We start from the raw sequence: 15,350 nt of genomic DNA, 5'->3' as shown, positions 1-15,350 counted from the left end.
GACTCCAAGGTCCCTTTCCTCTTGGCCACACAACTTGCAGGGATCATATCAGCTGGTCTTTCCTCTTGTAGCACCCCCTCTCCAAGTTGTTTTTCTCATCTGAAGTACAATGGTCTAGCTTCCAATTTTCTTCTCCCAGGCATATTGCACGGATATATACTTTGTCGACGCCTCAACTTCAATTTTCATTCCTGGAAATTGTCCACCATGTTCAATCATATAGTTTTCCGCACCGTCAGGGACGTCAACACCTCTACCCCGCGAATTTTTGCAGCTGCGTCGAGGCCTGCAACGCGATGTCTTGTCCGACCACTATCCTTGACCGCAATGCGGCCCCAAAACAAAACTTACGATGATGATGATCCTAACACCGCGGCCACCACCGAGGCTCCCCAAGGCGCATCGGGAGAGCAAGAGGGCCAGTTTGCCCGCACAGATGAAAGGGTGCAGATTGAATACCCGCCGGATAGCGAGATGCCCGAACAGCCAATTGTGCAAGGTCGTGGAGGAATGCACTTCAAGCGTACCCTAGCCTCATTTTCGCTCGAGAATAAAGTTAGCATGGTGACGGGTGGGGCTCGCGGATTGGGACTAGTTATGGGGCAGGGCCTGGTTGCTTCAGGCTCAGACTTGGCCATAGTTGACTTGAACAGTAGGCTTTGATTCCTGGGCGTCTCGATTATATACACTAACTCCCAGGTAGAGGCAGAAGCTGAAGAGCAAGCAAGCAAGCTGATTGAGCAGTTCCGAAAGGAAAATCCCGGGATTGAACGGTATGTGCATACTTTTCTCGTTTGTAATCGATCCCATGCAGCTAAGGAGGGCAAATTCTATCCATGAGGGTGCAAGGCTAAATTTGGTCATTTAACAGAATGCCCAACATTACCGCACACTACGCCGACGTTGCAAATCCCGATTCCGTGAACGAAGCGCTAGCCGAGGTTTTAGCTAAACACCACCAGATTGACAACCTCGTCACCTCTGCAGGGTTTACCGAGAACTTCGATGCCATTAGCTACCCATTCGACCGCATGAAGAAACTCTGGGGTGTTAATGTGGATGGTACATATTTGTTTGCTATAGGAGTGGCCAAACATCTGATGGAGCGCAAGTCACCCGGTAGCATTGTCATGATTGGCTCCATGTCTGGCGCCATCGTGAATGTGCCCCAGCCTCAAGCCCCATATAATGCTGCCAAAGCAGCTGTGCGCCACTTGGCGGCTTCACTGGCTGTTGAATGGGCTGTCCATGGCATTCGGGTGAACTGCATTAGCCCTGGCTATATGCTGACCGCTCTGTAAGTTGTCTGCTTCGCAGTCTACAATGCTGTGTGTGGGAGTCCAGACATCTGATCTTTTTCTGCAGCACTCGTAAGATCCTTGATGAGAACCCCCAACTTCGCGATCAGTGGACCTCCCTCATTCCCGTCGGCAAGATGGGAGTGCCAGAAGACCTAATGGGTGCCGTGACCTTTTTGCTCAGTGATGCATCGAAGTATGTCACCGGCGCCGAGCTTCGTGTAGACGGTGGCTACACGGTGACCTGATTCTTTGTGATTTTCATTTCCATGGATCTATCTCCTATGATTCGATAACTCTTATGCAAGTACCGATACTCATTTTTCACTAATGAACATACAACGACTCCATTTTGGCTCTGTTCCACTCATTTACTACTTTCATTTTCTGTGGACATGATATCAAAAGTGTGTTTACAATGAATTACTGATTGATACAAACCTGATTCAACTCAAAACATCCCATATGTTGATTTTCCTTTCTCTTTCTTTCGGCCTATCCCACCAATGCCGACCAAAAGGTGGGCATGCGTAAGATCTCCACCATCGTCCCGCAGGCCAAGGCCAAATATCTCCGACAATATTGTATTGGCAATTGATTCTTGTCTAGACATTTATTAAGCCGCTCACTAATTACCGATTATTATGGAGTTGGAGCCTTCAAATGTTAATTACATATTTAAGCAATTACGCACCCCGTAGAAGAGCCCGAAAATGACCACTTCCTATTGCATGAAGCTGGTGTAGATCATCTCGTCCCTTGCAGCCTCCAGAGCTATGGGCCAAACGTACAGCACCAGCCACAGATGTCGGGTAATTGTGATGAATTTAGTACAGCCAGTACTCTCTTGGCATGAGACTCGACTAAAAAAAGGCCTCGAAAAGACGGATATTATGCCAAGCATCCAAGACATTAGCTTCCATTCACCTCCACATGCGTATGTTGATAGTTAAATTCAATTGGCATATCATGGTAACCGAACCGGGCGAGCATTGAGCAGGTATCACGCCACTCGAATAGAAAGGGTCAACATCGGTCCTCATTGCCCGTTTTCACCATGTTGATGATGATCCTCCGACCCGATGCCGATCCTTCTTTATCTCCGACAATCAGGAACAATCCTTTTGATGAACCACCCCACGGCTAAATTATTACGACAGAGACCAATCCCGCATGAAGCAATTAATAAGAAGCTTTCCCCCTCATTCCCGTTGTGTTCCTGATTGACGTGACGAATTCTTTAACCATGCGCTCTCCGTTCCTATTGGCCCTGGCGGCTACATCCGCCCTTGCAGTACACTCGAACACATTGTTCAATTTTACCAGTGGCATCGATATCGAGAACAGTGAGCTACGGCCCAATGGCCACCTACTTCTCACCACCTTTGAGAAAGGCCGTCTCTACAACCTGAATCCATACGCAAATAACCCCAAAGCGGAGCTCATCGCCTCGCTCCCGGGTGCTACTGCCCTTTGCGGGATCACAACAATCGCCTACGACAAGTATGCCGTTATAGGTGGTGTCCGCGGTAGCTATCACTATGACAACGAGACCATCTACGCAGTCGACCTCAGTCAAGGTGCCTCCCAGCCTATCATTCAGAAAGTCGCTCATCTCCCTGATGCAATCATGCTCAACGGCATGGCCGCACTACCCAAGCAGCCTCATGTCGTTCTTGTCGGCGACGCAGTCCTGGGAGTCTTGTTCCGCGTGGATACAACAACTGGAGCGTACAAGGTCGCATTTAACAATACTGCACTAGTCTCCCCATCGACATCATCACTGCCCATTGGGGTTAATGGACTAAAGATCGTCGAGAACGATGTTTATTTCACGAATAGCGCAGGCGGTACTTTTGCTAAGGTTCCTGTGAGCGATGATGGACAGACATTCGGTGCTGTGAAGGTCATTGCTACTATGGATACCAGCATTGGAGACTGGGATGACTTTATCGTGGATTCTAATGGCGTTGGCTATCTTGCTCAGCCTACCCTCGGTGTTGCACAGGTGTTCCCAAATGGTACTCACAGCATCTATGCTAGTGGTATCTCATCGGCTACTTCGGTCCAGATCTCGAAAGATGGATATGCGTATGTGACGCAGAGTACTGGGTTGGTTGATAGATTCAAGCTTCCATTGAACACCACCGTGGCAGAAGGCGAGGTCTGAGTGTGTTATATGAAGCATTGAACCTTGTGATTGATAATTCATCATATGTTAGATTGGTGTGAGTCGAATGTGATCTATTGCTATGAGATGAGATTTATTGAACAGGACTTTAGATGATATGAGAAAACACAGGAAGAATCTTCGAAATCTGATATATCATTTCTACATTTGCAACGGCTGAGCCCTATTCTAGTACAGATGTGTGGAATTTGCCCGATTTGACTTGCTTTAGACACTCGGTCCGCGACTACAAAGTTCACTACTGGAAGTTAGTGCCTGGAATATCTGGCAACAGACTCTCCAAGTGGGTCCTGGCGGAGGCCAAATCGGGGATATCAAGGGGCAAATCTCTCCTTTCCCGCAAACAAACAGCTTACGTTGACATTCCGCTCATGCACTACCTCGTCGAATGACTCGTCCATCTACCTGCGGTTAGATGCATTAGTCGTTTTCGCAAAGGGGAGTGAAACATGTTAGTCTCACATTTCGAACTCGCCCTGAACGCTTTTGCAATCTCTCCTCCAATCGACATTTTTCTAGATCGCTCTAGAATTTGTGACCACTTCTCTCAACCGTAAATCTCTACTTCAGTAAGCTGGGATCCGGTAAGACTGTGGGGCTACCCCAAGGTTGCAAAGGGGAGTGGAATGTGGGCTTGAAGGTGTGGAGGTGTGGAGGTCAGTGGAGATATCCAGGCATGCAGGCAATCAGGCGTTCTCAGTGTGAATGATTTGTCACAACTGCCAGCCTCTTTAAGGGTTCGTCGCTCAGGATCTAAGTGCTTAAGACCGGCCCAATCCCGGCCCGTCCCGACTGCCCCGAGCATCTATCGTCTCGTATTCAGCATGAGCTTGAAGTAAACATCATGAGAAATTTCCATGGATTATAGGTGGAGTGTGAACATCACCGTCAGCTTGGCCCATGGTTTGATCGCCGATCCCACCTTGGAGGTACGTTGATCTGGAGAATTTCTCCGGATTTGAATGTCTGAGCTTCACCCTTCCAATCCCTGTCCATATCTGGGGTTGAGATCCAGATCCTTGCAAACTTCCTAGCGCTGGGAATTTTCCACCGCTATCTTAGGTCTTTGTACCTATGACGCAGAGCTAACGCGTCTCAGCTCTGTCCTCCTTGCACTGCAGCTCATGCAACTCATGGTCTTTGACAGTATCTACCCCGCGTATAGCCTATCTTTGTCTGATTCTAAATGATTGTTACCCCACGACCAATATCGCCTATTCCTCACAAGTCATACCCTGGAACCTTTCTTGATCCACTGCTCTGATCCCATCGACGCCCGTTCAATCATCTATTTTTCAGACCCGCCTTACACCCTCCAGCCCATCTCGGATCATGCGTTAGCCCTCATCGGCAGCTTCGAACTTCATTCCGCCATTCTGGCAAGTGGACAACGCGTCCAAAACTTGACTTTTATCGGACTCACACCCTCTGCACTCCGCTATGTCACACAAGATTCCAGATAGCCTGGTGACGATTTCCCAGGTGCCTTGCCCTAGTGAGATTCATGGTGGAGAGAAGCTGGACAGAACACAGATCAAGGCGTTCTGGCAAGGTACTGGAACTGAGAATCTACCTGACTGTTGTTTCAAACCTTTTACTAATCGGAGCAATCACAAAAGCGTTCTCCACATCAAGCCAAGCCAGTGATCGCGAGATGGATCGCAGATTGGAGTACCTGTTCTGGCGGATCTGGAGCAGTAAAAATCTCCTGATTCACATGGATATCAAGTATCTGGATGATTTAGTGTCCCGCATCATGATTTCTGAACCCCTCGCTTCGTCAGCGCGGACATCAGAGCAAGTAGGTGTCTCCCACGTTTCATCTGTTTACACTTCTTCTCTTCCCTTGCCATCACACACACACTAACCACTAGTCACCTCTAGGCTAGACTTTCACTTCCGGATTCTAGAGTTTTTCCCCAAGCTGTTCCCGAGCCTGAATCCAAATCTATGCCTCAAAATGGAAGACCCAAGCCTCAGTGTGAGGTACCGGGTTCCACAGCTCTACACCCGATTCTCAAAAAGCCCAATACTCCCCACGGTGAATTATCGAAAATGACTCGCCTTGTCATCGATCAGCCCGATGGTGGAAGTATCACCCGCAGCCCATCTAACCCACCTACTCCAGGCGTGGTAGAGCCAAAAGAAATCTTTTCTGACCAACAGGGGCCTAGAAGATCATCACTAGCGGCCCCGTCACGTATCCAACGAGGTGGAAAACGTCGACCTTTGATGGTTGGACGTCGCAAGTCGTCGCAACCAGCCATCCCCAAGACTGCTTTAACCAACAAAAAACAAAACGCAGGTACCAAAGCCTCGGGGGCCATGGAGGAGATCTTCGATGCCGACGATGATATAACTCCAGAGCCAGCAACTCCAAAGAGCACCGCGCGTAAGACTCGTGATGCGACCTGGGCTGATCTAGACCATGATCAACCCTTCATAGATTTTCCAGTCACCCTTACCCCGGCAGCAGCCAGTATTTTGACCGACGGAAAACACCCAGCTAGTACCCCCTCCATCACCATCACTCCTGCCGGAGTACTCCCGATGTCCGAATCCCAGGACACTATGAAACCCCAAAGAATTCAGACAGTTAGTGATGAAACTCAATCCAACCAGATCAAAGACAGTCAAACTGAACCCATGGACAACAGTTCATCTGAAAACAGATCCGATTTTCGTCCCAAACCTGTACAAAGCACCCCCGTCCCCGGAAACAAAGACGCGTACACAGTTCCCATGGCCCACAAAACGATGGACGAACTCTTGGAGATAATCACCAATACCACGCCTCTGGATGTGCATAACTGTGCTCCAGATCTCCCACTGCATCTCTTCGACCATGCATGGCACCCGCTCCCGCGCCTCAATTACCCCTTCGACCACATGATCGAGGGCTCCCATGTTCTAAGCCGCGGCCGCCATTAGTGCCATTGGTTTCCAAGAACTTCCGCAAGGAGTGGATTGAAGTTATCAAGGAGGAGAATCGACTTATTGCTGAGCAAAAAGCGATGGAGGTAGAGGGGCAGGAATCTTTGACTTCTATCAAGCAGGGTCGTGAGCACCAGGGGACTGGAGAAGAATTTGATGACTCGGAGATTTCTTGGGGGCAACGGTCTCAGGAGCTCCATTCTCAGGAAACAGCGGAGCAGTCGGGGTATCGCTCGGATGATGAGCAAATTCTCCAGGAGCTACGGACTGAGCCTTCGGCCTTTTTAAGTTTCGATCCATGTTACGAACCAGCCAACGTTGGAAATTGAAGTCTTGCCCATGGTGTTGTTTTCGACGTTGCCTATGACCCCGATCATATAATTGGCCTATTTTTATCGAGTTGTTCAGCAATATCATCAAGTTCTTTAGTGCAAAAATACCTATGTCAGGAATTAACGGAGCTGACGAAGCAAAAGATAAGACCCTAAACAACCAAACCAATCAAACGGCAATCTGCCGAGCGTCGGTATTTTCCGAGTAAAGTTTCAGGGAATCTGGAATACCCTTTAATACTCAATGCCCACTCGGAAGCTATGTTCTTCGCACGTTGCCAGTCTCCATTTCCAATGTTGACTTAGACTTACCACCCACCTGCCGTTCAGCCCTCCGTTGAGCATTCGCATTGTCAAGAAGGATCTTCGCCGTCTGCCAAGATACTTCGTTTTTCTTGTGCAACGGTAGTTCTTTCAGATTCACGCAGATGCTTAAAAGAACACCATGTTCTTTGAGTACCAGAAAACGGGAACGGGCCGCGAGATGGCGTTTTTGTCTGCGGGGCTTTTGGATTCTGTTAATCAGGAGTGGGCTGAGTATTTCGGATACGAGGCAGAGTAAGCCTGGTGAGTTAACCCTGGATGTGGACCTTGATTTTGGCGTATGGATCGGTGTAACTGCCTCCGCGCCTGGAGAAGCAATATTATCGTTATGTATTTTGGTTTCCATCAAATGGAAATTGGGGATTGAGGTACTGTAGATGAACTCCAATGGAGGCAGTGTGAAAGGATACAAAACAGTAAAGCTGCAGGGGTATTTTCGAGGTATAGCTAGGTAGGCCATGGATGTTATGCATAAATCCATTGTTGGATTCCTTGAGGTTTGCAAGCAAAGAAGCGGGGACTGTCCAGCGAAGGACATAACGCTAAGCTCGACCAGGGAATGATCGCCCTACGTGAATCATGCTGTTCTGCAGAGATAATATGAGTAATATTGCGAATTAGACATCATATGTTCATATTTGCCCTTTTGAGAATATTTGTCTCTATCGTATAATACCGTGGGCTAGTTTAATGCGCCCTCGTGGTTGACAAGTCAAATGTCACCATTTCTGATCCTGGTACTCGACACTTCCTTCATTTTTACTGTGCAAATCGTGTACGGTGACCCAGTTCAGATATTCCGGAGTCGGTGAGAACCATACTTAGTGAAATCGTGACTCGGAAAGTATAAAAGGGGCATCCAGCTTAATGATGCTTCATTGTTGAGCGTTACCCACAGATTACCCTAAGGGGAGAGATATTGTTTTGAGACACAAGAGATTTGTTCATAATATTCTGACTATTCAGGTGGTTCATCCGAGTCAAGCAATATAATCTACCTTATTGATTGGTTCCAAGTGGGGCAAGACGTGATTGAGAGGGATATCTAATTCCAACGTACTATGTCTAGATAATATCAATGATTCCCACCTGGCCAGACAAAAGATTAAACACATGCGATTCTCAAATCCCGGCCCTTAATATACCACAACCGGCACCATGTCAAAGCCCAAACGTTCACCTCTTACTATATTAGAAACCTTATTCTCCGAGGATTAAGCGTGGACCGGACCCACTCTGGACTAGTCGAACCATGGAAATAACCAGGGGCACACGTTTCTACTCCCTCCCCACCTGTTTCGTTTCACACCTCACTGGTGGAAGATCGTGCCCCCTCACCAACAAGCCTCGCCGAGAAACCAGAATGTGCCGGATGATTACGCCCAGTAGGGCTTGTTCTGTGTCTTCTCCGAAGCTAAACCTGATTAATCAAAGTTTAATAAATCCCGGCGCTGGACGCGTCCGCACGGATCCAACAGATTACGGAGCCTTGCTGCAGAACGTTAAAACAACATGGCTGATTGTGTCTAGTCACTAGTCTGCAAGGCGCCATAGGTGGATAAAGGCTTGTGGCACCGGAGCTACTATCCGAATGAGGTCCGCTTTGTCGCGATCAGTTCGGACGCCTTCACTTCCGGCTTCAGGGGAGATTGTGGGAGGTATAAAAGAACGAGGGCAGGATCACCATTGATTCATCCAACCTACGTTCTTTTCTACTTTTTTTTTGGTCATTAATTTTCCAATTTTTCTATTCTTCCCTTCTTACTGTTGATCAGTAACCATGAAGTTCTGCATCGTCGCCTGTTTCGCGGCCTCCGTGCTGGCTGCCAGCCGCACCACCGCCCCCTCCGGATCAATCGTCGTGGCCAAGTCGGGTGGTGACTACAGTACCATCAGCGACGCCATTTCGGCCCTGGACACTGACTCCTCGGAGACCCAGACTATCTTCATCGAGGAAGGTACCTACGAGGAGCAGGTTTACATCCCCAAGCTTTCCGGAAAGCTCGTCATCTACGGCCAGACCGAGGAGTAAGTCCAATCCCATACGAAATCACGATACTCCATCTAATCAATCCTAGTGACACCACCTACTCCTCCAACACCGTCACCATCACCTCGGGGCTGGGCCTCGTGGATGTGAGCGACGACGACGAGACCGCCACCCTCCGTAACTATGCCGCGAAGTCTGCCGTCTACAACATTAACGTGGCAAACACCTACGGCGAGGGCTCCCAGGCTCTGGCGCTGAGCGCCTACAACACTGAACAGGGCTACTACGGCTGCCAGTTCACTGGATTCCAGGACACCGTCCTTGCTGAGACGGGCTACCAGGTCTACGGTACCTGCTACATCGAGGGTGCCATCGATTTCATCTTCGGCCAGACCGGTAACGCCTGGTTCGACAGCTGCAAGATCGGTGTCGTGAAGTACGGAGATGGTACCATCACCGCTCAGGGCCGTGACTCTAGCTCCGAGGAGGGATACTTCGTCATCAACGAGAGTACCATTGAGGCTGCGGATGGTGAGGATGTTGAAGAGGGTACTTACTACCTTGGTCGTCCATGGGAAGAGTATGCTCGCGTTGTCTTCCAGAAGACTGTTATGAGTGATGTGATTAACTCTGCTGGTTGGGTCGAGTGGTCTACCAGCGAGCCTAACACTGAGCACATCCTCTTCGGCGAGTATGATAACTCTGGTGACGGTGCTGAGGGTACTCGTGCTAGCTTTGCTGAGAAACTCTCTTCTGCTGTTGACATCACTACTATTTTGGGCAGTGACTACGCCGACTGGGTTGACACCAGCTACCTTGCTTAAGCGGGTCACCTAAGCTGTTGCTGCATTTTTGCTCTTTTCTTCTCTTTCCGGCAAGACAGTGCAAAGGAAATGTAAACTGAACTAGTTTATATACCGAAGTTCAAAGCCACAATCTGTCGAGGTCCGGAAGTCGGTGTTGCAATTCACTGAATTGATTCTCGAACTCTAGGAATTTATATCCAAAGACTTGCATAATTTAATTATCTGAACCCCATTTTTGGCTCAATTGACAGTTGGTAGCTTTGATAAAAGGTAAAGTAAAAAGCAGTAAACTCCACTTGAAAATCGGCAAACGCCTAACAGCATAGATACATGGCAACCTATTAGGAAATCAACCATACAACCAGCGCATGATTCATTCTAACCCTTTGACCTAGCCATAGAATACATGCAAATATTGCAAGACTCAACAGCATCACCCTGTCGAACTTAAATTTGAGATCCCTTCTCGGCATCAAGATCATCAGCCATAGCAGCCCGTCGACCCTTAAGCCAACGAAGCAACACCCAAGACGCAGTAAAAACCCACATCAACAAGTTCACAAGATCAATCCAAACAGCATGCCGCATGCGATTAATCTTCGACGCATCTCCCAGCACCGAAGTAGAACTGTCACTAGAGCTGGAGCTAGAGCTAGAGCTAGGGCTGGATGTCGAATCCCTCTTGCTGCTGCTGCTATCGGTAGGATAAACCCCAATATACATCTTCCCGAAGATGCCGAAAACCGTCAACCAGATAATACAAAGCACAGCCTCCCACACAAACTGCGGCAGATGCAACTTCGGATTGCTCGAGTTATTCACTCGCTTCTTGATGAACGGCAAAATCATATGGAAAGCCGCAGTGCTCGTCGCGAGGAATCCTACGACAAGCGCAAACACCCACTTCGAGTGGTACGTATCGTGATATTTGTGGTCATGGTGCACACATCTCCCGTAGAGGCCGATAACAGTGAGACCAAAGACAAATTGCAGGAAGCGTAGGATGGAGATCATCATCGAGACGAACTTTGCTCCTTTGCTCATAGGTGGTGCTGGTGGTTCGGGGGCGATGTATTGAGTGTTTGTGCCTGGCGTTACGCCAGGTGGGTATTCAGACATTGGGTAGGGGTTTGGATAGGTGTAATTTGGATGAGGCTGTTGGAACTGGGCCTCTTTGTTGGCCTTGCGCTTTTTTGCGTGGTCATAGCCCACTTTGAGGAGTTTTGCTGCGACGAACATGGTGGTTGTTGACCTCGGAAGGGTGTTGGTGGTATTAAATATCGACTTGTTTCTCGACTGTAAGGGCTATGCTCAAGGAGAGAAGCACGAAGGATATATGTCGTCAAGACGGTATATCACAGTAGTGAATGGTGATAGTGAATGAGGATGAATAGCAGCGTGTTGTCAATAAGAATAGAGAGCTCTAGAGGAGTCGGGTCATCAACCAGGATGATGCGACAAGTAAAGAGAATGACAGAGACCCAATTGTTTCAAAAGAGACGACACGGATAAAAGAGAAGAAAGAAATGGAGCTGAAGGAAAGAAACAAATGAAAGGCGTTGCTGTTGCTGGTTTCATAGGCATCCCGGGGAAGCTGTATGCTTTATAGATTCTAAAATAGGCCCAAATCCACCATACCGTCGGTCTCTTTTTGGAGAACACAAAGAGGAAGTGTTACAGGTAGCCATTGTTACTATTTTTTGGCTTGTCTAGTCTAGTATGAAACCATTCCCGCCTACATGATGAATGCCGAGCGGCTCCAGCTAAAAGCCCCACCACGTCGGTTGTCGCCTTGAATTCTCCGCCATTGAAGCTAAAGCCAAGTAAGATGATGAAACAAAGCAGTTCTTCAGGACAGAAATAGACTTGACCTGCAGGAAGGTAGCTAGAAGTGTATCCCGGTATTAGCACAGAGAGAAGGGTCTGGTGGGTCGGCGCTTCACTTCGCGCGCGCCAACAAGGATTGCCGTTTCAGCGCAAATGCGATCATCAACTATGAGCCAATCAATATGGCAACCCTAATCATTTAGAAGCCGCAGTTCATTGTTTCAGCCTTATGCCAATCCAGGCCACTGAAAATAGCCCGGTCATCGAACAAAGAACTGACCAACGTAACATGCCTGGGTCTACACCTACTCCTACGGCATCACCTCAACCTCAACCAAATGATTATGCACATTGCCCTTCATGGTTTGTCATTACAATTACAGACTGCTTGAGAATTATAATGATGATAATATCCTGCTCAAACCCAATGCTCGCCGTCCTAAAAATGCTTGAGGGGGAATTCCAATGCAAAACTCGTAACAGCTCGTTCCCAGACACCAAGAACCTTCCAAGAATCTCCTTACATGTAACACCTACACCGTACTTCAAGGTGGCCGCATGGTTCCGGCGTCTGCAGGACCCTTGGCAGCCCCCGCTGTTGCTAACTTGGGGTGATTGCCAGGCGGCAGAGGGGGTTTCAATTCGGTGGGTGATTCAGGATTAGGTGTCGGGAGCTCTGGTTCCTCGTCATACTCATGACCCAGGTAATCGTCATCATGAAGCCCCGATCCAGTCGCAGAGGAGTGATCGACCGAGGCGCGGTCGTAGCTTTGGTGGCCTGAGGCATTCTTTGCCGCATTCTTTGATGCCTTCTTTGTCTTGCGGCCCTTCATCTTGGCCTTCTCCAAAAGACGCTTCTTCTCAGCAAGTCGCTTTCGCTCCTTCCGGTCCTTGATCTCATATTGTCGTATCAGTGCCTCAGGCGGGCGGCCAAAGATGCTCTCATATTCACAAAATTCGCAAATCCAAATGTCTTCCAAGCTTGGAGGATGATGAATGTTGGTGTATTGCTGCTGAATTTTTCGCTGTCGTGCAGCCATAGCGTAGACGCTACCGGGAGATCGCTTCTTTTTGCGAGTGACAGGAGACTGATCTGACACGGGTGCATGCGATCCGGGTGGTATTTGTTGATTGATATTAGGGCTTGTCTGTGTACCTTGTGTGGAGAACCCTCGAGAGTTTCCAGTGGTAGCAGCAAGAGGGGAAGTGGGCGAACGATGAGGGACCGAATATGAACTTCGCTGCATAGCCATGCCTTTGGACGAATCAGACTCGCATGTGAAGGTGAATTGTGTCTTGGTCGGCGTAGTATTTTCCTGCTCCAGCAAGCTAACATTGCTAGGACCTCGGGTGGGTGAGGTGAGGGTAGCGGCATTTGCGATGGCCGTGGAAATAATTCCTTGATCGGATGAGTCACCTGAGAAGCAAGTCAGCTATATCGCATACTTTATTCGTTATTCAGGCACAGGCTGAGATACGAACCAGATGGCCCAGGGGATGACATCAGCCCATCCCGCCGACTCGGGGTCCGAGTGTTCATCCATGCGTTCTGAGCATTCGCAGACAGCGGGTTCCGTCCGCTGCTATTGCGGGGAGAACTGCGCCCAAGACGTCCTCTGCCCGAGCCAGAGATCCCACTGGCCAATGGAGAAGCTGGGTTCCCATTCCCATAGTACGTTCCAGGACCCATCCCATCACCGGCCACTGTTGGAGCGGGGTTGGCCAACCCCATGTTGGCAAACTCCGGTGATAAGGCCGAATGGTGACCAGGCATGTTGCCAGGCGTGGGGATTTTTCGCTTCTTCTTATTATTCGTGTTTTCGAATGCGTCATAACCGTCAGGACCCGCCGATGATTTTGAGACACCGCCTTTCCCAGATCCTGGGTGTAGGCTAGAAACCGGCGACAAGGAACCCCGAAATCCTGCACTGCGACGTACTACGACTGGCGCGTCTTCATCTCCACTTTCTAGCTCAACGGTTGTCTCAAAGCCGTGGTGGGAATCAGCCTCGGGGGTTAGCTCGTGTCGATCCGACTCGATAGTCTGCTGAACGTAGACCTTGGAGTCGTTCACCGCCTCTTCTGAGTCCCCAGACACTCCGTAAAAGATCTGTGATGCTGGGGGAGTTGGCGGGTAGAGAATCGTGTCGGCAGCGTCGGTAGACAGGCGGGAGCGCAGGGTCCGTTTAGGGAGAGGACGAATCAGACGATCGGGATAGACGGAGGAAGGTGTGTCAGGGGCCGAGTTGAACGTCCCGTCTACACGAGTGCAACACCACGTCAGTAACTGAGTAACCGGCAGATAGTTTGACTCGAGAAGGTTAGGGCCCTGCCGGATCACCTTACAAGGTGGCCAGACCGGGATGTCCCCTTACAAGCAAGACATACTCAGAGTCGCAGTCATCATGCAAGTTTCTCAACACTGGGCCTCCCCCACAACGGTTCATACGTGTGGAATGAGGTATGCCAGCCCGTTTCCTCTTTCCTTTTGTTTCCCCCTCCACCGAAGTTGTTTTAGGTAAGCCAGTTGGACCAAAGTTCGATTTCGTGATATTTCGGAGGGAATGATTTGGTTCGGCAGAAACGCTATTGATCCGACAAGTTAGTTACATCAAGAGACACATGTCAGTGGTAACATAGTCGTCCATGGACACCATAGATATAGGCAAGATATGTCTAGGAGGTCTCCGGTGGCCTCGGCGTTCCACAACCACGGAAGAGGAATATCATGAACATACCCACAAAGCGTGCTCTAAATCCTCAAAGTCCAAACTCTGATCAAGAAATACAAGAATTGGGCACGACAGAAAACCCGATCCGTTGGCTCTCGCAGGAAGGCGCTGTTCGAGCTTCAGGTATGATCTCGGAGAATAGCACGGAGGGGTTAGAGATGTGAAGCGAAATGAACAGCGAGTCACGGGAATTCGGAACACTGGGCGCTAACCGTATATGGTAACCCTGGGCACCCAACCGGGTCCTCTGGGGTAGATTGCATTACGCATCTTGTACTCAACTGGATTCCCTCTCATCTAAACTGGAAGCCCAGGTTTCCAAAGACTATCCCGCTGGATGTCTCGGTCTCACATCACATATCCATCCTCTACTCATGAATTCGCTGGGATTGGTATATTTATGCTGCACGGCTGCGTTCTCCGCACTGAACCAGCTGAGTACTAACAGGAAATGGAAACTTCACGGTGTGGTAAACGTTATCGACAGACTAATATACCTAGGTAGCATGTCAACAGGGGATGAGCAAGCTTGCTGCCCTTTGTACCTGCATGGTTGGCAGCGCGAGAAAAAATAAAATAAAAAATCAACCCCTCGAAGTGCCTTGCGTGCGGCTCGGACACCCCACCAGAAGCTTGAGATCGAGACTGAACAACCTTGCTCCGATTGAATATCCAATCCATTTCCTCTCAACGGATTCGACAAGCTTTGGCTTTCCACATCGCTACTCGTGACCTCGGTCACCAGGCATCGCGGACATGAGCGCTACGACATGGTCCTTGATGTTCTATACAATTGCAGAATAGCGCCGAGTATTCAACATGCACTGCATACCTTAGCGAAGATCCGCATTGATTTCACCGCATCAAGAGTCATGCAGCTCATCTCAACTCGCTTCCTGCTTGTAGACCCGGGTCC

General features: G+C 49.2%; 6 protein-coding genes across 6 annotated transcripts; 4 read left to right on the top strand and 2 right to left on the bottom strand.

Annotated features, from left to right (window-relative positions):
• Nucleotides 1-327: 327 nt before the first annotated feature.
• On the top strand, nt 328-1,546 carry N7484_003656 (uncharacterized protein; the record flags this gene model as incomplete). The annotated part of the gene is made up of 4 exons (XM_057114076.1): nt 328-652; nt 704-773; nt 872-1,297; nt 1,366-1,546. The coding sequence occupies 4 exons, from the start codon at nt 328-330 to the stop codon at nt 1,544-1,546; spliced, it is 1,002 nt and encodes a 333-aa protein (XP_056974216.1).
• Nucleotides 1,547-2,544: 998 nt separating this feature from the next.
• On the top strand, nt 2,545-3,468 carry N7484_003655 (uncharacterized protein; the record flags this gene model as incomplete). Its single annotated transcript, XM_057114075.1, has 1 exon — nt 2,545-3,468. The coding sequence occupies one exon, from the start codon at nt 2,545-2,547 to the stop codon at nt 3,466-3,468; it is 924 nt and encodes a 307-aa protein (XP_056974215.1).
• Nucleotides 3,469-5,544: 2,076 nt separating this feature from the next.
• N7484_003654 (uncharacterized protein) lies at nt 5,545-6,420 on the top strand (the record flags this gene model as incomplete). Its single annotated transcript, XM_057114074.1, has 1 exon — nt 5,545-6,420. One exon carries the CDS (start codon nt 5,545-5,547, stop codon nt 6,418-6,420), a length of 876 nt encoding a protein of 291 aa, XP_056974214.1.
• Nucleotides 6,421-8,859: 2,439 nt separating this feature from the next.
• Nucleotides 8,860-9,893, top strand: N7484_003653 (uncharacterized protein; the record flags this gene model as incomplete). The annotated part of the gene is made up of 2 exons (XM_057114073.1): nt 8,860-9,107; nt 9,158-9,893. The coding sequence occupies 2 exons, from the start codon at nt 8,860-8,862 to the stop codon at nt 9,891-9,893; spliced, it is 984 nt and encodes a 327-aa protein (XP_056974213.1).
• A 429-nt stretch (nt 9,894-10,322) lies between these two features.
• Nucleotides 10,323-11,114, bottom strand: N7484_003652 (MARVEL domain-containing protein; the record flags this gene model as incomplete). Its single annotated transcript, XM_057114072.1, has 1 exon — nt 10,323-11,114. One exon carries the CDS (start codon nt 11,112-11,114, stop codon nt 10,323-10,325), a length of 792 nt encoding a protein of 263 aa, XP_056974212.1.
• Nucleotides 11,115-12,247: 1,133 nt separating this feature from the next.
• Nucleotides 12,248-14,109, bottom strand: N7484_003651 (uncharacterized protein; the record flags this gene model as incomplete). The annotated part of the gene is made up of 3 exons (XM_057114071.1): nt 12,248-13,119; nt 13,185-13,961; nt 14,091-14,109. 3 exons carry the CDS (start codon nt 14,107-14,109, stop codon nt 12,248-12,250), a joined length of 1,668 nt encoding a protein of 555 aa, XP_056974211.1.
• Between the last annotated feature and the right edge of the window lie 1,241 nt (nt 14,110-15,350).

Source organism: Penicillium longicatenatum, assembly GCF_028827895.1.
Source record: "Penicillium longicatenatum strain IBT 33135 chromosome Unknown contig_2_segment0_segment0, whole genome shotgun sequence".
NCBI lineage: Eukaryota > Fungi > Ascomycota > Eurotiomycetes > Eurotiales > Aspergillaceae > Penicillium > Penicillium longicatenatum.
This window is presented reverse-complemented; position numbering and strand designations above follow the sequence as displayed.